General features: G+C 32.5%; 1 protein-coding gene and 1 pseudogene across 2 annotated transcripts in view; one reads left to right on the top strand and one right to left on the bottom strand.

The window, feature by feature from the left end:
• Window positions 1–417: 417 nt before the first annotated feature.
• On the top strand, window positions 418–7,571 carry LOC139501112 (uncharacterized; annotated as a pseudogene).
• Window positions 7,572–8,847: 1,276 nt separating this feature from the next.
• LOC139501032 (metabotropic glutamate receptor 2-like) overlaps window positions 8,848–22,942 on the bottom strand; it is a 72,269-nt gene continuing 58,174 nt past the window's right edge. Inside the window, exons 7-10 of one of the 2 annotated variants that reach the window (XM_071289982.1) lie at window positions 20,711–20,816; window positions 13,368–13,507; window positions 10,933–12,070; window positions 8,848–9,634 (exon numbers count right to left, since the gene is read on the bottom strand). In XM_071289982.1, the coding sequence (XP_071146083.1) occupies window positions 9,429–9,634; window positions 10,933–12,070; window positions 13,368–13,507; window positions 20,711–20,816 (1,590 nt within the window). In that variant the 3' untranslated portion in view covers window positions 8,848–9,428. The remainder of the gene's footprint in view (window positions 9,635–10,932; window positions 12,071–13,367; window positions 13,508–20,710; window positions 20,817–22,942) is intronic. The other variant, XM_071289983.1, reaches the window with a different exon arrangement.

The following is a 22,942-nucleotide window of genomic DNA, read 5'->3' on the forward strand; positions in this document are numbered from 1 at the left end:
AAGATCAATTAAATAATCGTAGATTTTTGAAAACACATAAAACTATTTAAAAAATTGAACTAATTCGGTCATATCCGTTTACGTCAGCTAATGATTCGATTGGGTATGGTAATTTGCTGTACAATAAAATTAACAGTATATAACGATTATACTTATGTTTGTACATGTACATTGTTTAAACTAGAAACCCTTACAAGAAGCTGACTCAGTATGTTACATGTTTTACTGCAGTTACAAGTTCTAACGCCCTGAAGGCCCAGTGAAAACATATTATTTTGATTATATGACATATTTGTAAATATTTGTAATTATTACTGTACCTGTTAAATATTAATTAGTAGAATCATATATATACCCTGAGGTTTGAAATACATCATTGCACATAGTCAAATATTAGATTGATGCATTGGAAACTTATTAATTAATCATCTTAAAGAAACATTTTGTAAATCACCCGATATTTAATCATTTAACTTTATCATTTGACGTCAATCTATCTACACCTTCATTTCGATCTTATTTACATTTCGAGTTAGATTCAGCGGAACTCATTTGCGTGTGGTTGTACAGAAAACTTTTAAAGAAACCAAACTAATTTAAAACAGTAACTAATTTCAAGGATGTTTACCATGGAATCGATTCTTATAACATTTACATGTAAGTATTTTTGATTATTTGAAATACATGATTGTATTTAAAAAAAAACAATTGAATTTGCTAGAATTCGACAAGGTTATTGTATAAATACCCTTCTTTTACACAATTTTAAAATTAATTCGTTCAATTTATTATACATACATCCAAATGATTTAATTTAAAAAATTTGAGTTAAAATTTATTACGATAACACATGAAATATTTATTTTCAGATATAATTTCTTTACTATCTATATTTTACGAATTTGTCAAAAGAAAAAAATCAAGCTGTACATACGTACAGGAGTAAAACATAATAACTGCATGCCAAAAAGAAGTGTAATTAAAAAAAAAATAAGTTATAAAGCTCAGTTATTTAAAATAAAAGGCATTTATAAAGCGCATTAAATAACACTACCATTACTCAAAGCGCTTGACATATTAAATAATATACACAAATTCATACATACACAAAACTATATATATAAGGTAAAAAAATACGCTTAAAAGCTTACAAAATCAAATCAAATATAAAAATAAATTAAGAATCGGAAAAACTTCATCAAATTGGTTAAAAAATTGTTAAAAAGAATTTTCAACGAATTAGTAAAAATCTCAAAAATTATCATCTAAAGTAACCAATAGTTATTAAATTCTGCCATTTGGTCTATTGTGAAGAGTTGTCTCATCGGCAATAATAGCACATCATCATTATAAACAATATAAATGGACTAAGAATTTGAATAGTAATACACTTATCTTTTGGAATTGCCGAATATCATACTACTATTTTGTATTCCTAAAATATGTCACCGAAATACATCGGCTCATAGTAAAAAGAGTAATATTGAAATATACAGAAACACAACAAATCAAATTTAAATGTACAACATATAATTACAGCAATCATAGATCCAGGTCTATACTATAAGCGATCCACAAATGCTACTTTGATGTGCGGAAGTTTTTTTTTTGCTTGATAGACTCACTGATTTATTTTATTTTCGCTTTTTTACAAAACGTCCAGTGAAAAGTATTTCATACAAATACCATCCTGGATACAAAAATTGATTAAGTTTGTCTCAAATAAATATGTCTACAAAAGAAAGGCTACAGAGGGCTACACTGTTAAGTGCGCACCAACTGTATTGACAGATAATGAGAGCTGGACACTTGAGTTTTGTTTTAAGCAGAGGCGGATTTAGGGGGGGGGCAGGGGCCCCCCTTTTTGGGAAAAAATTGGTTGCTTATAAAGGGAATCACTGAAGCGTGACTGGAGCGGGCCCCCTCTTATGCAGTCAGTGGGCCCCCACTTAATAAAATTTCTAGATCCCGCAGTGTTAAGGTAATATTAGACCGAACAAATCAGTTTGTCGTTCTTCATATCTAGTCCCCGTAAGAAAGCAGTGAGCGAAAAAAGAGCGATATTTTAATTTTAAATTTTATATGTTTCAGCACATACAAAAAAATACAAATCATTGCAGTTTCTCCGGACATTTTTGAAACGTTGGTCGGTTTTTTAAATTTTCGTTGTCAATTTATTTTCAGGCTTTACAATGATTTTGCAATCTGTTGCCCAGTCAGTGCAACCTAGACAACCAGGACAGCCGGGACAGCCAGGACAGCCAGTACAACCAGGACCCAGACAAGCATTTCCTATGAACACCAGACAAAATCAAGGCAGAATCCAAGCTCAGAACGTGCCTCAATCGACATTACCTGAAAACCCAGTCAACCAACAGGGCAACATTCTTCGTCAGGCTGACTCATGCGTGATGGAAGTTATTTCGATTAGTTCAAATTGTTTCCAGAATGCCGGCTACCAGTTACAACTTGTTGATGCTGTTATTTCTAACGGAACAATTACACCACTGCCACCAAACGCCAACTTACTAGATCTTAGACGTGCCCTCTGCAAGTAAGCATGCCTTTTCTAAAGTTTTCACAGTCGGGGCCGGGGGATATAAATCGGAGGTTTTGGTGGGTATACATGTATCTGAAAGTAGCTACCTTCATAGTATAATGTGTAGTAGAAATACTCGATACTTGTTACGGAAACCGTGAATTTTGATTTACAAATGTTTTTTTCTCTCTGTTAATTAGCCATTGAAACATATTTTAACAGAGTATGCTTTCTGTATCAAATGATTGGTTGTAGTCTACTTAACAGCCAGTAAAAAACAAATGCAACATTTTAAATGTTAATATCAAACAGATTTTTCCTATTCACGCCGAAATAAAAAAACAAATATTATGATATTATTATATAATCTTGTAACACAGGCACTCGTCTCAGAAAAAAAATTCCCATATACCTTTACATTAAGGTATATGGAAAAAAATATTCTGAGACGAGTGCCTGTGTCTTGTAATAACAAATTTAAAATGCAACCATATTGGCATACTATTTGGTAATCTGTGTTGATCCGAAAGATGTCATTGGGCTTTAAATGCCAGTTATTTTGTCGTTTCTGTTGTCGAATACATTCAGAACTACTTAGAGTTCTACTTATCATCCATGGGACAATTACGAGCTCATCCTCTAATAAAGATATGTATGTGTATTCAAATGTTTATATAATTATGTTAAACTGTAAAATTGAGAACAAAATTGCAAATCTAAAACACAAATATTTAAATTTTTTAATGGTTTTTTAAACAGCATCCGACCTCAGGTGATACAGTGCATTATTCCCGCCACATTAAACAAGAGAGGAGCTGGTTCATGTACAGATCCTCTAGAATTTAACTTTGCAGAGAACCAGGTTGTACGAAGATTGTCCTCCCTCCAGGATATGTGTGGAGCAGGTACATCTAATACTAACTCAGGTATAACTGGTTCTTTTGGTATCTATCTGTATCTTTCATATATCTGGTTCTGTCTGTACTATCTTTCTATGCCATACACGTAATGCTGATGGCTTTCTTTTTATTTTGGAGATATAACCCATATCTTCATGTATATAGGATTGTACTATACTAACTCTAAGCATAAAACTAATACTTAGTTATCCATAGGTTACCCTAACACTAGCAATAGGCTTGAAACCTAACATGGACTTCAAACAAACCTAACATGGACTTCAAACAAACCATATCATAACCCTAACCCTAACCGTTATTTAAATCCATGAACCGTTTAAGTAAACGAAGGACAAGCTAGTTGTGTTTGAAAATATCATGTTATATCGCGTTCGAAAAAAATCCAACAAAAAACATTTAAGAATACACAAAATTACATCAACAGGTTCTTCTTTGTGCTCATTTCAAAATGTTTTGATGGTTATAAATTTAGAATACTAGTATTCGCTTATTGATACAAGATCAGGAGGGACACACAGAGAACAGGCAAATCCTCCTATGGTCAACATTGCTAAGGGAGTAGGACTCTAATTTTCTTGATAAGTTCTAGTTTTATTTATAGAAAAATTAAGACAAATTTAGTATTATTCATGGCAGTATAGTAGTGCCGAAGTACTGCCTACTGAGCTGATGATACTGCTGGGGACTTATCGCCAACCAACATCGTTATCGACCCAGTGTTAACGATCATAACACTTCAAATTTAATAATTTGGTGCATCCTAAGCATCTTTTTGGATTATCTCTTATCAGTAACGTCTAAACCCAACATTTAAATGCAAAGAATGAATGAATAATAAAACAATTACTAAACTACATGACCAAAAAAAAAACTATTAAAGAGAACAGTCAATTTCTCCTAATGTTAAGGTCTTGAGTGAGTTTGAACCTCCGTTAGTGTTAGAAAATAAAATAGAGAATGAAAATGGGGAATTAGAAAATGAATGTTTTCTAATACAGATTCGTTTCATTTGTTATAATTGTTTAAGGGTAAGCAACTGGTACCTGTCTGAATTATTACTACTGTTTTCGCATTGCATGTTCTTGAGTTTTATATGGAACTCAACGGTTGTAGGAAATATAATATTCTAATAAATTTACACATTCTGTATTATATATCGCACGATAATATATTCACTACCGACTAAGCGATAACTTTTCAATGTGTTCTAAAATAATGTAATATATGTACATTGAAATATTGAAAAAAAAATGCACATTAAAATCTAAAACAACCCAATTAAACAAAATGTTTTTTTCACGACAGTAGGTAACTGTATTTTTTAATCATGTTTTACTAAAGGTAATCTACCAACGTCAAGACCATGTATCCAAACAGCAACGGAGACTTACAGGGTTGCTATGGGAAAATTGGATTGACAGCCGATATGTTTATTTCTAATGAAACTGAAATTAAAGGAGCTATTATCGGAAAGGATAACCCAGCCGCATCTAAATTTTGTGGGTATGTACAGTATGCTTTTTGATTTGTTCGAAGGATTGATTTATTGGTACTTAATGCCACTTTCAAAACTATTGTGCTATTTCGTGGCGGTCAGTTTCTATTGGTGGAGGTCGAACGAGTTCAAAGTGTGGCCGGAGAGAACCACCAACCTTTTGTTGTTGTTGATGGATGGTAATTTTACTGTTATTTTAGTTATACCATGGTTAGGGAGCTACCATTTGATTTTTATGGGGGGGGGGGGGGGAATTTGAAAAATAGGCAGGACAGGAATTTTGAGGTAAAAAAAAAAGACATGGTGAGACACTTGCAAAAAAAAAAAAAGTCTGGATAAACTAAAAAAAAAAGAAGGCAGGACCGAATAGAGTGACAATAAAAAGGCAGGACAGAGATTACAACTAAAAAAAATGCAGGACAAAATTTTTCATCCTAGCCCCCCCCCCCCCCCCCCCCCCCCCCCATAAAAATCAAATGGTAGCTCCCTTATTATACCATTCTGTTAACTCGCTTATTTGTAACTTTAACATATTGGAGATTTACTGATTTGTGTTCATGTTTGCGTTGAATATTACTTTAACTCTGTCTTATATTTCACAGACTTCGTGGTAAACTGTTTGGATGTATGAGAGACGTTTTGGATAACTGCGCAGGCGCTGCCGAGTATCTGCTGCTGACCGGATACGACCATTCTTCCATGGAGGCCAGCATTGAGGTCCTCTGTGATGACATAGAAGGTAACTTTGAATAAGTGATACTCACGCTCATACGGTTTTATGTTTATGTCCCACCCACCGTTCGTACGTCTGTCCCGCTTCAGGTTAAAGTTTTTGGTCGAGGTAGTTTTTGATGAAGTTGCATTTTGAATCAATTTGAAACTTAGTACATATGTTCCCTATGATAGTATCTTTGTAATTTTAATGTCAAATCAGAGTTTAATCCCACTTTCACTATCCACTGAACACAGCAAATGATAGTGCGAGCGGGGCATCCGTGTACTATGGACACATTCTTGTTTTTATATCATTTTTGTAATTCAAAATGTACGTTAAATTAATTAAAAATTCAAATACAGTAAGTACAATGTGTAAGTTGACAAAAAAATGCTACACTCGTCTATTGGTATGTTGTTATCTTGCGCTTTTCTTTGCCCTTTCATTAATTCCATATTTTGAAATGTCAGAAATGTATGTGCGACATTTAATACTCGAATACAATTAAATATATTTTTTGTTTCGTTTCAGTATATATTGATGGTCTCCAATGTTTCCAAGAGGCAACCACGGATGTGAAAAATTGCATGGACAAAATGTCATCTGGAATGATTGATTTGGCAGCAAGACAAATCGAGTTTGGAATGAACCAATCAGCATTTTTCAAAGAATATTGCACGTGAGTGAAGTTTTAATTTCTGGGTTTTTATTATAATCTTTGATATATATTTTTTTTCAGTTCGTAATTTGTGAAAAAAATATCTTACTCTATTCCTCTTATCAGTATTAATATTTTTTATTTTTTTTTGTCTTTATATTATTATTATTATCATCATTATCATTGTTCTGTATTATTTAGTTTCTTTTGTTGAATTTCATTCATTATTATGATTGTATAAAAATACACGTAATTAATGTATAATTATGGTTTATACATGTATTTAAGATTATACATGTATTTAAGATTATACATTTATATTTCAGCATTCGTGTAAGCCATCTCCAGTGTGATATGGGTGCATGGACTAGAAAATGTTCTCCTGCCAGCGTCGGACTCAAAAATGAGTACGAGTGTCGTCTGCTTCCAAAGACTTGCCAGAATGACCAATCACTACAGAAGACATTGGCAAACGATGCCTGCAGCATCGACAACTTCGCGCGTAAACTCAGACAAGTATCAGGTGCACCATTCACAAGAGCAACAACATTTACCATCAGTATAACTACGATAATCCTGTCGGCCATTTTTATGTTGTAAAATTTTATCATTGAAACTATGTCTTTCATCGTTTGTGTTGAACAGTGCTGTTGTGTATATTATGTATAAATAAATATATTTTTTTACTTTGTTGTACAGCTGTAAAAAAAAAAATGGTAAAGATTATAGAAATCCTGTATCTGTAAAATGTGCAGAATTGTTTCTTAATGAGGTATATTTCTGAACAATCTGACCTCCAATTTAGTTATAATAATGAAGCACATAAAATGTATATATATTTTAAACAAAGCACAATTAACGGCAATAAGTATGTAAAATAAAGAAAAGATCATGAACTTCAGAAATTATCTTTCAATCAAATATAATTTTCTGTTTCTTTTAAAAGTAAAATGATGTGGCGGGATATTTTATTTTACAAACGAAATGTATGAAAGAAATAATTTCAAACTATATGAAATAAGAAGGGCTTCAAAAAGAGTGTAAAATTACATTTGAAATGTAAAATAGCATACAATGTAGTTTTGACAACAATAACATATAAATACAGAGTTTGCAGCACATTGCTTATGATAGAGCCAAGGATGTTGCAATTAATATCAATATTTTAAATCTAGAGTTGAATTCTTTTTTGTAGAAACACATTGTCTCAAGCATAATATTTTAATAAAATGCAATCTGATGTCTTTTCTTGTTTTATTGTGTGATGTTTTATCGAGGAATACCAAACATATCCCTATTACCTAGAAACACATATTTTGCGAGATCACAACCCTTCTCCTATACCTCTAGCCATTGTAGAATTAAAAAAAAAAACCACAACAATACGCACCGTTAAAAGTTTAAAAGAAGTCCGAGTCTGAGGTCAGAATAAGTAACAACAGAAACTAAGCAAATTGACAATACTTCGTTTAAAAGTGACGCCAATGGTTATATTGCATGCAGTGTTTGTTGGTATTGTTTGGGTCATAATTTCTCGTATAATAAACGTTTATTTAGCCAATTGCTTTTTCTGGATATCTTTTTTATTGGGCCTTCTTCTCTAAACATTTTTGAAATCAAAAATTAAAGATAGAGTATTTAAGATTGGTATGTACTAGCAAAACTGGGGTTATCGCCAGTGCTTGTCTTACTATTTGTTGTTAAGATATCTGTGGTAATATCTGTAATTGTCTAGTACTCGGGGCACTTTGCACCTGGCACGCGGCATGTACACCAATTCACCAGTAACGAGAGAACTATTTTGTCTTGCAGGTGTATTTGTATGAGTAATTGCTGTCAAATTACTGTCTTCCATTTAAAAAAAATGTTTAATATATAATCTGAATTTGATAGATTACATTTATACTAATAGTTTACATTTTTTGAAATGAACATATTTTGGCGGTAGTTATACCCATATTGTTTACCTTACCAGCATAAGTTCACATTCTATATGTAAAAAATTATTTCCAACATACCCACTATGAAGAGGGAAAATAACATAAACGTATGTATCACTGAATTGCCGTAGATTAGACGAAATTTGTATCGGTAGGACTTTTGATGTGGGAAACTCGGTACGAATTTGTCCAATTATGCGTACACCTGGCTTGATATTTTTTACTTGTATTGTTCGTCAACAGTCATCTGGATGTATTTCTCTTTTATCAATATAGAATAGAAGATGTGATATGATAGCAAATGAGACAACTCTCCACAAGAGACCAGTTAATACAGAAATGAACAGGTATAGGTACAGTATGACCTTCAACAATAGGCAAAACCCACACCGCATAGTCAGCTACAAAAGGATCCGAAATCACAAATGTAAAACAGCCAAACGAGAAAACCAATTTTTGTTTTCAGTTTCTTTGCACTTGTCATATTTCATTCTAACTAATCATATAAGTTTAAAATTGTCATTAAGACAATTACAAACCACCTGGTGATTCTTTGTAAATAACATCACACAAACAAACGTTTTTACAATATTTTCATTTATTATAAAACATACATAATTGAGCATAAAAAGGAATTCTTTTTCATTTATAAGATAATGACATGATATTATGGATACACCTTGCTTTTCATTCAAATATTTTGCAATTGTTTGACTAAAGTACCCGAATTACCAAAATAAATATAGGAGTACCGTTAATTATGACATGTTAACCAAATAGTTTAATATTTATGACATTGCATGCAAATGGACCGTTTTACTCTTTCAGAAACACACGTATTTTCCTTAAAAAAATAAGATAACCATGTATATTGTGTTAGAGTTTGCCTTTCATGTACATTTTTCTCTTTTATCAAATGTTGTATTTGTTTTAACTTTTAGTCTCCCGTTTCTAAACAAGATTACATAAAATATACCAACGTGTTTGACGAAAGCAATTTTCTTTCATATGAAATAAGTTAATTATACAAATATTCAGCGTACCACTGGTTCAGATCAATGAATAATGCAGAAACAACAATCTCGAAATTGTCGAAATGATGGACAAAAAGTTCAAAAATCAAATCAAGCATACAAAAATATTTCTGGTTTTAATTCTGACTCATAACTGAACATCCTGGTCTGGTTCTGTTTCTTCTGCCTGATCTTGTTCTGGTTCCCTGTTCTCATATTTGTGTCTGACAGGACAGTTTAGTGTCTGCGTACTTATACTGATCCCATTGGCTTGCGTCAGATTAGTTGATCTACTACACAAGCTATTGCAGGAACCGGAAGTTCTTAGTCTATGAGTAAGTTCCATATCGGAACCTGCAAATAGAAAAATCAGTTAAAAAACAGTTATCTTCAATACCTACTTCAGTAAATCAATACATTTCAAAAGTTACGACTTAAACTCATTTTCCATCCTTTTCTGTTTCTGTTTGGTTACACTATTGTTATTTTGATGTTTATAGGGATGGTTAAGTGTTTTATGTGCTCCATTGAATTTACCCCAAATGTATTTTTAGAACGCTACAAAACTTAGAAATGTTTTATATTTTGTGATTTAAAAAAAAATATATCTCAAAGTGAACATACTGTCAGTAATTGTAATAGCTCTATCCATTTAATTTAACTGTACAGTCGTGGCTATAGGTGACATACACAGTAAAGGCAACGGCACGCAATAATCACAATTGAAGATAAGTACGAAAAGATGCTGATAGAGAAGGTAAAATGACTATCGTTTACACCAGTTTTATTCCACTTTTATTCGTCTTGTACAAGTAGTTCGACATGTGATCTCCTACCTGCCATTTTGTATAATTCCTTATATTCCTTAAAATTATCCCATTTTTAAAGCACTAACAAACTCAGCATTCCACTTTGGATGCTACAACCAAACCACCGAGACAGCTTAGTAAATTGTATTATATACGATGTAGGTTTCTCTTCTGTAAATATAGACAATATACCACTTCCCACAGGAACTGTGTAAGTTTTACTAAAATGTTTCACAAGAAATTCGACTTTGAAATGTAAAGTTCATATGCACTACGATTTTTCCAGAGATAAAAATATGGGATATAGTGAGTCATGTATCAACATTATCATGGATGGAACTTCAAAGAGTTTAAACTTATACTAAAATATATATTACCCTCCCCTTCACTTTGAGACTTTCTGCGAATTCAATTTGTCCGCTGTCGAACAGTATTTTTGCTGGTAAAGTTCCAAAGTAAAGTCTCTTTCGGATGTAACATGGCGATCATATCTCGTTACCAATAGTCAAACAAAACAAAATATTTATGAAAATATAATATCTCAAAAGAGGCGTGGTTTGTGAATGAGCTGTATTTACAAAGTGCAACCTTTAACAATTAGTTTTTAATTAATTGACATTATAATTGGAGAAAATGGTCAATGTAAATATGTTTTCTTCTGATCTGGTTAATTTAACAAAGCTCTTTACTTAGACCAAACACAAACATATATGTTTCCTATGTCGGGAAAATAGGGTAGGTGTTTTGGGTGATACTAAGAGGACAAGAGGAAAACCATACAGAAAGGGATCTTCACTTTTGTAAAACGTTGGAATTGTGAATCTGTACTACATGTAATTTTACCTTGGTATGACTTTGAATCTGTGTCGATACGAATGTTACATTTAGTAGCTCTATAATTATTCTGTACTACAGGGCCGGACATTACCGGCTTGGCTGCCATTAAAGATTGTCGGACGTTTCTTTCTGCATGGAATATAATAATGTATGATTTTGGCGCGAACATACATGCTAAAGCTACGGTGGCACTAAGGCTTATAGCAAACGACATGGTGGCTATTCGGATGTCTATTTCGTCTGCTGTACTAAAGAATATTGGCACAAATGCTAACCATATAATACACGTGGTATACATAGTCAATCCTATATGTTTTGATTCATTAAATGCTTCTGGTATGTTACGTGTCAAAAATGCAAAGAAAGTACAAACAATAATCAAACATATTGGATAGGTAAATCCCACCATATACCACGCCTCCACGGCGTCATTACACACTAACTGATGGTCATCCCGATTGGCATAATAAGATATAACTTTGGGTGGACGTAGCAGTACCCATACTATACCCACCGCATTTTGAACTGCAACCAATGACCCACAAATTACAAGTTGTGATTTAGGGCTAATAAATTTAGGACGTTTTGTTGTTCTTTTCCCTGCTTTAAAGATTCTATAAATTCTGTTAGTTTTAGTCAATATGGCAGAATACACAATTGAAAAACAAAGTCCAATTCCAAATTTTTGTGCTCCACACGAAATTTCCGTTGGTTTTGAAACAAGTATAAAAGTCATTGAATAACACAGAAAAATTCCAACTAGAAGAACAAAACTCAGCTCTCTCCCTGATGCTTTTACAATGGGTGTAGCACTATATCTAAGGAACGTAATCATTGCGGTAGATGTCGCTGCTAATCCAAGTGTTGCAACAATCATGGCAGCAAAACTTAACGCATCACCATAGTCAAGAAATTTCTGTGGAATTGGTTGACAATAAGATTTATCGGCCATGGGTATTGTACCCATAGGACACGTGACACATTCAGATTTAGATGGCATGTATTGATAAGTATGACATTTCATGCATGTCCAGCAACACGAGTCACCTTCAACAAGTTGAGTTGCTTCCCCTGGTCCACATGGATGACTACAAACAGATGGTGGATGCATCGGTTCGTCAAGTCTGTACGTTAAGTTTTGCATCTGTTCATATAAAATAGAAGTGTTGTTAGAAAATATTTGTGAAACAATTATTTGTTATCATAAATAATTTTTTAATGACATGACTAAATGCATAATCTTCAAATGTAAATAACAGTTGTTAATAGATTATTAAAGTAAGGATTCCGTCACAAAACATTTCACATAATAATACTATATGGAGTGCAATTAATAATTTACGAGAGCAGTTTCAAAATATTGTCAAAATTGAAATGTAACACCTTGGAACAAAAAGTTAATTACATAGATACTTGAATGTTATCGTGTAGGGAGAAACACTATGAACATTTAACATTGCACAAGTGATAAAGAGTGGTTAATAATAAACATAAGAAGATGGAACATAATTGCAAATGAGACAACTCTCCACAAAAGACCAAATATGACACAGAAATTAACAACTATAGGTAACCTTAACAAAGAGCAATACCGCATATAGTCAGATATAATAAAATAGTTCAAAGCGAAGTCTCAGAATTTCTTGATTTTGCAGATTGGTTTCTTTTAAAATAGATAAATGTTTTCATTTTTTTTTACATCACTGAGTCGATACCTCTGCTGGTGGACTATTAGTCCCCGAGGGTATCATCAGCTCAGTAGTAGTACTTCGGTACTGACATGATTTAACAAACTTTACTAAAATTGTCCGTTTATAAATTTTGAAATTATAAAGAAAGAAAGGCAAAGTTGACTTTAGATGCATTTGGGTCTATCTTTTTTTTAGGTATTTTTGACATATAGCTCTTCAACGGTTTCGCTACTTATACATTTTCGGATTTCAAATGTTTGGCTTTGAGCGTTCCTGATGAAGGTAGATCCAGAAAAGCGCTTCGAACGCAAGAAATTATTAAACGTGTTGTTTGTAGTTTTTTTATTCGATTTTCAGATACAACTCAAAGAGCTGAAATTGTATGCAAAATGTTACCAAAATCTGTGACATACATGTAGCCAATTTGCTGCTCCTTGGTCTTAAAAGAATTACGGGAGACTATTTAAGCACATATTTATATTAATAATTCATCGACACAGAAAAAACATTACAGCAATCAAAGGTAAACAATACTGGTTCTCCTTGTTAAATTTTTATGGCATGTTTTTACCGGTACTATTTCCATCAAACTTACCCAATTTCTATTATATGAATAGGTTGAAAACAAAGTATATTATTCAGTATCAACGAAGCTGTGTATGACATGGACATTTTCTATTGGCCGTTACATTTTAAAATAAACTTTAGTAATCTTCACCGAGTTCCAATTAGAAAAATGATTTTACAAACCTCAGTAAGATTTCCATTTTTGAAATATCCAACTGTACTCCATTCATATTCACCTTTTTCTTTTTGATGGAAATTAAGGATTCGATATCGAGCAGGACCATCTCCGTTAGGCAGAAACTGGAAATCATCACCGGACAAATCTAAAAATATCAACACAGCTTTCTTTCTTATAGTTATAGATATAAGAAGATGTGGTATGAGTGCCAATGAGGCAACTGTCCATCCAAGTCATAATTTGTAGAAGTAAATAAAGGCAACAGTAGTATACCGCTGTTCAAAACTCATAAATCCATGGACAAAAAACAAAATCGGGATAACAAACTAAAACCGAGGGAAACGCATTAAATATAAGAGGAGAACAACGACATAACACTAAAATGTAACACATATAGACAAAATCCCACGAGAAAAACAAATATAACATATATATATAACATCAAAACCAAATACATGAATTTGGGATAGACAAGTACCGTGACACGTCTTATCGCAATGTGAATTTACACTCAAAAATAAGAGAAAACAAACGACACAACGTTATAATGTAATACACACAGAAACGAACTATAATATAACAATGACCATATTCCTGACTTGGTACAGGGCATTTTTAAAGGAAAAAATGGTGGGTTGAACCTGGTTTTGTGGCATGCCAAACCTCGCACTTTTATGGCCATGTGAAATATAACATCAAAATGACAACACAGGACTACAATATAAATAAATTGGAGAACACAATAGACAAAGAATCACACGAACAACAGCCAACAAAAGGCAACAAGTTCAAAATTTCAATACGCCAGAAGTGTATTTTGTCCACACAAGACATATGTGTGACGCACAGATACAAAAGTTTGAAAGCCGAAACGAGTACAAAGTTGAACAGCATCGAGGACCAAAAGATCAAAAAGGTTGTGCCAAAAACGGCAAGGGTTTTCCGTTAAGTTACCAGAAAATCCCTATAATTTAGAGTAATTTATACTTTTGCAAACAGTAAATTTAATAAAATGAATATTCAAAAGATGTACATGATAAAGCTGAAGTATTAACTAACTACAGGAAACAACTGAAATACATTTACATAACCAGACATTTGAAACACAAAAGTAGACACATCCGAATACGTATAAACCTCTACGCCAAGTGACGTCCTATTTGAAACTGAAAAATGACGAAAAAATGACGTCATTAGAATTAGTAAAACAGAGCATCAAAAAATGAAAAATGACGAAAAAATGACGTCATTAGAATTAGGATTAATTTAAGATTATATATTTGAACTAAATACTGATATTGCATTTAATAACAAAGCACATTTTAATTCATAGTAAACCATTATGGGTCAAAGTATATGTTTATCTATAGCTATAATCGATTTGAACGTTGTTATTCCGAAGTTCACATGTTTCATATTGTGTAGATATGTTTATTTCAATTGCTCTTCGTTTAAAATGGTAGTACAAAACATTGGTTAACAGTGTTTTGGTTCTCTTACGATTGTTTTACATTCATTTTATTTTAAAAACATTATACTAGTATTAAATTATAAGGTTGAATTGAGGGCTTTTATCAGCAATCAAAGACGGGCTTCAAAGTTATTGTGAAACTGCCTATTCTAGAGGTGGCGTGAATCAGATGTGGATACTTAAAAATTCCAAAGATCTTTTAGAGTACATACACTCTAACTCTCTTTCATCTTGTAACAGTATTAAAACATTTGACTTTTCTACTCATTACACAAGTATTTCACAATAAAGAACGATAACTCTCTCTACACGACCCATCTTAAAAGTTTCGTCACTCTCGTTAAATCTCGTACGATTAATTTCTTTTAATGGCTGCCGAATTTAACGTTTCAACGCGAACTTAAAAAAACGGAACAGATCGGCCGTGAATAATTTCGATGTTAAATACGACATGAATATTTATTTGTTTATAAAAACAAGAATTAAGAAATTTTGGTAACTTTTATATTATATTTAAATTTTATTGCACCACGGAAATAACCGAAGTTTGGACAACAACATCCGATGCCATGTTTCGTCTGCTCATCATTCCATTATCAGTGAGGTCAAAACAAATTTCCTAAATAATCACAAGTACATCATTTAAAAGTCCCACAATCATAATTAATGATAACATATTTAGCGTAAAAGTTCCGTCCAGCCATGGGAACACAGAAAAAACCTCTGCTAGTAATACTTTTCGGGATTTAATTTATAATGGCCATGCGGCATACAGGGTAAACTCCGGTGCACTGGTTGACCATGGCTACTTATATTCATTTGCCACATAATTCCCCATATCAAGGAACATTGATAATAACGTTGGTTATACTGTTGAATGTGATCACAGTTATTCATGTAGCCTACAGACTAATTCAAAACTTAACCAAAGTTTAAAACAAAAAAAAATAATTCATAATCTTCTGTACATCCTTTGACAAACTCTCAACAAATCTTTTCACTGATTATGTCACATTACAGATATATACCTCATACTTCCCAGGAGATGGAAACTGTTTTGTTTTCTCTCTCTAAGTTTAATCATGAGGAGACTTGAGTCTGAGTAGTACATTTAAGTACAGACTATATATTGTCCAAAATTGGATTTTATGGGAAGATGGATTTATATGATAATCAATGATAATACCATGACTTTGATAGGTATATTCAGGGCATGTTCCTATGAAGTATGTGGGCTACATCCTTTAAAATTAAAGCTGCAGCAGTCGCCTGTATATTTTATGCGTCAGTTTAAACCTGATCAAAACATTTATGCACGATATGGAATAACCGTTTCACAAATGATATCGGATATGTTCCTTACGTCGTAACTACAATCCCCTTCCCTTTCATGAATGTGACCTAAGCAACACGACGGGTGCCACATGTTGTGCAGGCAGGATCTGCTTACCCTTCCGGAGCACATGAGATCACCCCTAGGTTTTTGGTGGGGTTCGTGTTGTTTATTCTTTAGTTTTCTATGTTGTGTCATGTGTGCTGTTGTTTGTTTGTCTTTTTCATTTTTAGCCATGGCGTTGTCAGTTTGTTTTAGATTTATGAATTTGACTGTCCCTTTGGTATCTTTCGTCCCTCTTTTATAATGATGACTTACTGTGATATAATTTATTAATGGAAATACATTGTAAAACGATTTTGTAAGAAATAAAATTCACAAAAACTAGATCAATTTTAATTGTATATGTTTCTTTCCAGGAAATATGTCTATTTTTTTTTCTAATTTTTAATATTTTAAAAATATAGATATTTTTATTTGTACATGATTTTAATTAGAAAAACCTTTTGGTTAGGCAAAATTCAACCCCTCGCCAGAATCATAAAAATTGAATATAAATGAAAAACATACCAAACTACAATGCGAACATTAAAATTTAAGAAAATAACCACAATTTTCTAAAGTTGTTATATTTCTCATTATTTGTCTCTAGTTTGTTTATATTTTTTGTGATTTTGAACGCTAAAAAAAAAAGAGGATTTGTCATCATAAACTATCGGCGTCCATTATCTTATTTTGATTACACATCAACTATCTTGAAATTATGTAATCTGTTTTCCTCAAATAATATTACTGTTTTAGAAAATTTATGTCGATATATTAAAGCTGTTAATGTGAAAGTCTCTCCTCCTGGTTAATGTATATCATTTTCCTCATACATGCACTGTATATTATATTGTTGTATATACTTATTGTGTCTATAACTATGTCATTAGTTGATGAGAATAAAATTCATTCATTCATTCATTCATTCATTCATTCATTCATTCATTCATTCATTCATTAATTCGCCCAAAATTTTAGTACGATTTTCGCACAGCTCAATAGTAAGTGCTATGTGTAGTGCGTATTGACCGCTGTTAGCCTAAACGTCTTTTTTTACTGATATTATGTTGTAGTTTGTAATTCCTCGACTTATGGTGTTTTATTACCCTAAGCGATTTGTGATGCTAATAAACCACTAATTGGCTTTCCGAAGACGATATTACCAAGCTATCAAACGAACACATATCAGTTACATTTCTATAATGATCACATGTCTTTTAAGAGATAAGGAAACACTACTTTCTTCATTTTTTTATCTATTTTTTAGTTTGATCAATATTTTAATCATAACATCTTTTTGCTTGATATATGAAACATACACGACTTAGATAACATCTGGATTATGACATTAGAAACTTTGTTTGATTGTGCTTATTGAATTCCTGATCCTGATTTTATATACATCAAGGATTAAATTTTCAATAGAAATCAATATTTTTCACAAAAAAAAGACAACCAGTACTGTAAACATCGTCTTGTTGGTTGTAATAAGGGAATAACCTACTTGATAACATATCACTTTTACATCATACTATTTATCGGGTTTTTTTTTCTTCTGTTTTTAGCAATTGCATATAGCTTTTATATTTTTATAGTTTGATTAGTTTTGCAAATAGTTAGCAAAGGTACAATGCTTATTATTTGTTGCGCCAGACGCGCGTATCGTCTACATAAGAATCATCAGTGATGCTCAGATAAAAAAAAAGTTTAAAAGCAAAACAAGCATAAAGTTGAAGAGCATTGAAGACCCAAAATTCCAAAATTAGCAAAACATGTATTGCTATTTTAATAAAAAATTTTGCAAGATTACTCTCATACATTGGTCTTAAATTGTCTAACTCTGGCCTTGAAGGCATAAAACTTTGCTCAGTGCTCGGAGCACAAAAATCATGCTCGAAACATGAAATCCAGCAATTTGATTGGTTGATTTTCGAGTCTGAGTACAAAAATCATGCTCCAAAGTTTTATGACCGTGAGGCCTGATCTCTAATTCAATTATATCAATATATTTTGGATATATAAAATTTGTCAAATTAGTGGTATGTAAAATGTTTATGATTTCATTGCGAACAATGTTGATTTCATTAATGAATACTGTTTAGGCATTTTCTTATGTTTAGTTTAATCCAAGCACTTCTGTTGCGTAATCCCTTTAAAGGTTAGTTATGATTACAAAATTTGTTGACTCGTGACAATAATTAACCGAAATCACGATGAGTCCTAGAGCTTAAAAAGAGGGACGAAAGATACCAAAGGGATAGTCAAACTCATAAATCGAAAAAAAAACTGACAATACCGTGGCTAAAAATGAAAAAGACAAACAGACAAACAATAGAACACATGCCACAACATAAACAACTAAAGAATAAGCAACACGAACCCCACCAAAAACTAGGGGTGATCTCATGTGCTCCGGAAGGGTAAGCAGATCCTACTCCACATGTGGCACCCGTCGTGTTGCTTATGTGATAACAAATCCGGTAAATTGTCTAATTCGGTAGGTCATATTCATGAAAGGGAAAGGGATTGTAGTTACGACGTAAGGAACATATCCGATATCATTTGTGAAACGGTTATTCCATTACGGTCAACCAACTCGTTATTGCGTCAGTAAAATTTACGAAGGGATGATTTCAACTTCCCAATTTGGAACTGTTGGTTTAATAACTTCCTTGTGAGCAGCAACCCTCTATCAAGAAAATTCAAGCACGGGAATATCGTATCAATTGGGAGATATATACCCCGTATGCGGGTACTGCTGGAATGTTGCTACTTAGAAATGGAAATTTCACAATTTGAAAGCTGAAATCATCTCTTTTGTCGTAAAGTTTTGTTTTCAACCGACCCTCATTATCAATTTCTAGATGTAAGTCAAGATATGAGGCCGACTTAAAAATATAAGGCAGTAGAAATAAAGATATATATATTAAAAATAAGGCAGTAGAATCCAACGTAAAACATTAAAATTGTATATAAAAAAATACATTGCTTCACCACTGCTGGTAAAAATTTCCCCTGAGAGTATGACCAGCCTAGTGATCAGTACTTCTATATTGACATGAATTGCCACTGATATGGTCATACTTATAAATCAACTATTTATATAAACTTCAGGTTTTAGAAACACCTAGGACTTTCTACCTCAGAAATGTATTACCATAGCTTTATTTTACAAAACCTTTCAAAATTGAGTCTTTTGCAGACGAAAAACATGTCTGGCGTATACCATTTTAATCCTGGTATCTATGATGAGTTTATTCACCAGTATATGAAAAGATGATTTGATCTCTATGTTTACAAATGTTGTCGATCTAGTATAAAGAAACTGACTGACAAGCTTAAGGTAAAGATGAATTAAAAGGGTTTATATTAGTGTAGTTCTATTTTAGTTTCTTCTATGTCATGTTATACAATTCATTGAATCTCGAATGACCTAATATTAATACCAAGATCACTTTTGATGTTTCACCACGCAGCATTTCAGTTCTGACATTGTCTATCATAAATAAAATTTCTGGAGGAAAAATGTTTGAACAAGAGATATGAAGTTCTATCAAGACATAATGAATACTGATATCAAAAGAAGATATGCTGTTTATATAAATGTCGTCTCGAGCCCAACAATGAACGTTTCAGGAGTAGCTTCATGATTCAAAGTTACAACAGAAGAATTGATGTACAATATGCATAGGCATACATGTATTATCTATTAATTTTACTCAAGGCTTTTGAACCAATTGAAATGAATATAGTTATGTGTTTTACCTGATAATCGTTACTTACATTTGCTTTGACCGCCAACAAGGTCAACCGATTCTTATATTTTATTACAATTCTAATGTATCAAAGGGAACTCCAGATAATTATTAGCCGATGTTTGTTTTTATTAAGCATACCTTTACATTTTATGATAGCTGTATCCTTCATATAATGCTAAGTTTATAATACCTTTTTGTAACCAACGGGACTCAGTAAATATTGCATAATGAGTACACTAGTTTTGTTTTGGGTTATAATACATTTTAAGGAAATAGGTATAACGCTACATCAATACTTTTGTTCTTTTACGGTAAATTATAACATCATTAAATCGAAAACACGTCTATGATGGAGGGTGGGTGGGGACAGGACATTTTCCGGGACTTCGGGATCGGTTATTTTTAAGCTCGGGATTTCGAGATTGATCCTTTCGGGATTAATCCATTAATCCTTTCCGAATCCGGGAATATTTTTTTTTTCGAATTTCGGGATGTCGGGATTTAAATTACTTTAAATTCGGGACGGCGGGATTTCATGTTTTTAAGTCCAGGATTTCGGGATCAGGACCCCTGAGCTAAGCTGTTAATTGAAGTAAGCTGCATATTTCCTTTCATTCATAAGCGTATGTTTATACTTGTATCTGTTTAAGACTTCAACGTGTCAGAGTTAATTTGGAGTATAACATTTTCCTTTCTAAGTTACGAAGTTTAAAGTGATCATATTCTACAATTTTACCGTACCTTTGAATTGCACTTCTAAAAGAAACTTTTTCAATGTTTCACCATCTATCGGATTCATAGCATCGCACAATCCTTTGGTATTTGGACAGAGTGTTCGGTGCATATTCTAAAAGTATCAAAATATTAACTTATTATAATCTTTGATTTAGAATGAAATTCAAAACAGTGTGGCTGTGGCCATTGATTGACATATTAAATTCATCCATTGACTGGGACAATTTAGGTGAACGTTTGTAAGTAACGACCATTGATTGCTCACTTTGTACTTTTTAAAGACACTTAAACTATGGGGTCACCAAAGGTTCTCAACACCTTAATAAAGTAATTCGAAAAAATTAATCAGAAATAACACGATGTTTTGATTGATATCAATTATATAAATCAAAACATAAAGGTTATTTCTGATAAATTTTTCGAATTATTTTATAATAAAAGGCGTTAAGAAACCTTGGTGACCCCACAGTTTAAATGTCTATCGTAGGTACGTCGTGAACAGTGGTCGTTACAGACAAACGTTCACGTAAATTGTCCCAGTCAATGGAATAATTTAATGTGTCAATCAATGGCCACAGCCACACTGTTTATCAATTTTTGCTCGATATTGAATATTATATGCATAAGTTGATACATATATATATGTATTGTTCCACCGAAATGTCCAGTGTATACATAAGAAAATTAAGAAATTAAATAGTAGCGAAGTTTACTAGAAAGGGTTGATTGCGAAATAAAGTATTCGCGAAAATAATTTGGTTTACAGAATGTGATAACGTATACCTTGATTGCATGTGCAAACGCCAGAACAGCATCGCTGACAAACTGTAATTGGGCCTCCATATCAAATGTGTCTAGATCAAACGATTCGTTTCCAGTGCAGTCCTTTATAAAGTTCTCGTTATAAGGTGTCCAGGGACTACCTCGATATTTGCATTTGAATTGTTGCTCCCAGTATTCTATAAACCAAGGATTCCGATGATTGCTGCCTGGTTTTAATTTTAAGAAATACTCTTTAAATCCTTTTACTTCGTATGCTAATGGTTGAGTTGTAATAGCACCTTCAACCTATTAAAAACAAATATATAAAATGATAAATGGGAAAAAGACATTTCTTTTATTAAAAAAGTGCTTTCTTGTTGCTGGCAGATGTATTAGACTTTCCTATAATTCGTTATACTATCAAAGGTCTATACATGTAAGCTAAAAAGAAAATATTGTTGTTGAAAATATAAATCAACCCAATACAAAGAATCTTATACTCGTCTGATACTCTATGAAGTAGCCCTTTGAAGAAAACCTTTTCTCACTTCAAAAACGTTAGCACTATGCTATAAACAAAACAGATATAACATTTCAAGTTCTAATTCACGGGTTTTATTTTATCAGATGTGGTTGACTTATATTGTTATTCATTTTTACACTTTTCAAAATTGTAAAACTTGTAGTTTTGGATGCATTCTCCAACGATCTCAAAGCTAAACATCTTTCGAGGCTAAAATGAATTGTGAATGTTTACCATGAAAACGTATCATGAATTTTGATAATTCCAATGATTATTATCCAGTTATTAGGGAGCTACCATTTGATTTTTATGGGGGGGGGGGGGGGGGCTAGGATGAAATTTGAAAAAAATAGGCAGGACAGGAATTTTGAGCAAAAAAAAAGGCAGGATGAGACACTTGCAAAAAAAAAAGTCAGGATGACAATTTAGGTAAAAAAGTCAGGATAAACTAAAAAAAAAAAAAGGCAGGACCGAACAGAGTGAAAAATAAAAAGGCAGGACAGAGATTACAACTAAAAAAAAAATGCAGGACAAAATTTTCATCCTAGCCCCCCTCCCCCCCCCCCCCCCCCCCCCCTAAAAAATCAAATGGTAGCTCCCTAAAGAAGAATTTTATTATTATTCATTCGTCGTACATCGGAAATGTCCTGTACTTATTAATTACATTGTAAAGAAACATTAACGAGGAACCTCGAATCGTCAATAGACACGACAAAGTCCGTTAATAAAAAGGAAACAACACGTATCAATAAAACAGTGTTATGTCCTTTGCAAACAGTTTAACTGGTTTATGGAGATAGCAGTTTAAATTTGTATTGCTTGTATGAAATATATACAAGAACCGCTTACTTATTTATTTAGTTAGTTTTGTTTACCCAATCAACAAATATAATGACAAGATACATTATTTGCAAATACTGAAAATGACTTATAGACTGATTGGTATGTTTCGA

The sequence above is a fragment of the Mytilus edulis genome, chromosome 13 (assembly GCF_963676685.1).
Source record: "Mytilus edulis chromosome 13, xbMytEdul2.2, whole genome shotgun sequence".
NCBI classification, from domain to species: Eukaryota; Metazoa; Mollusca; class Bivalvia; order Mytilida; family Mytilidae; genus Mytilus; species Mytilus edulis.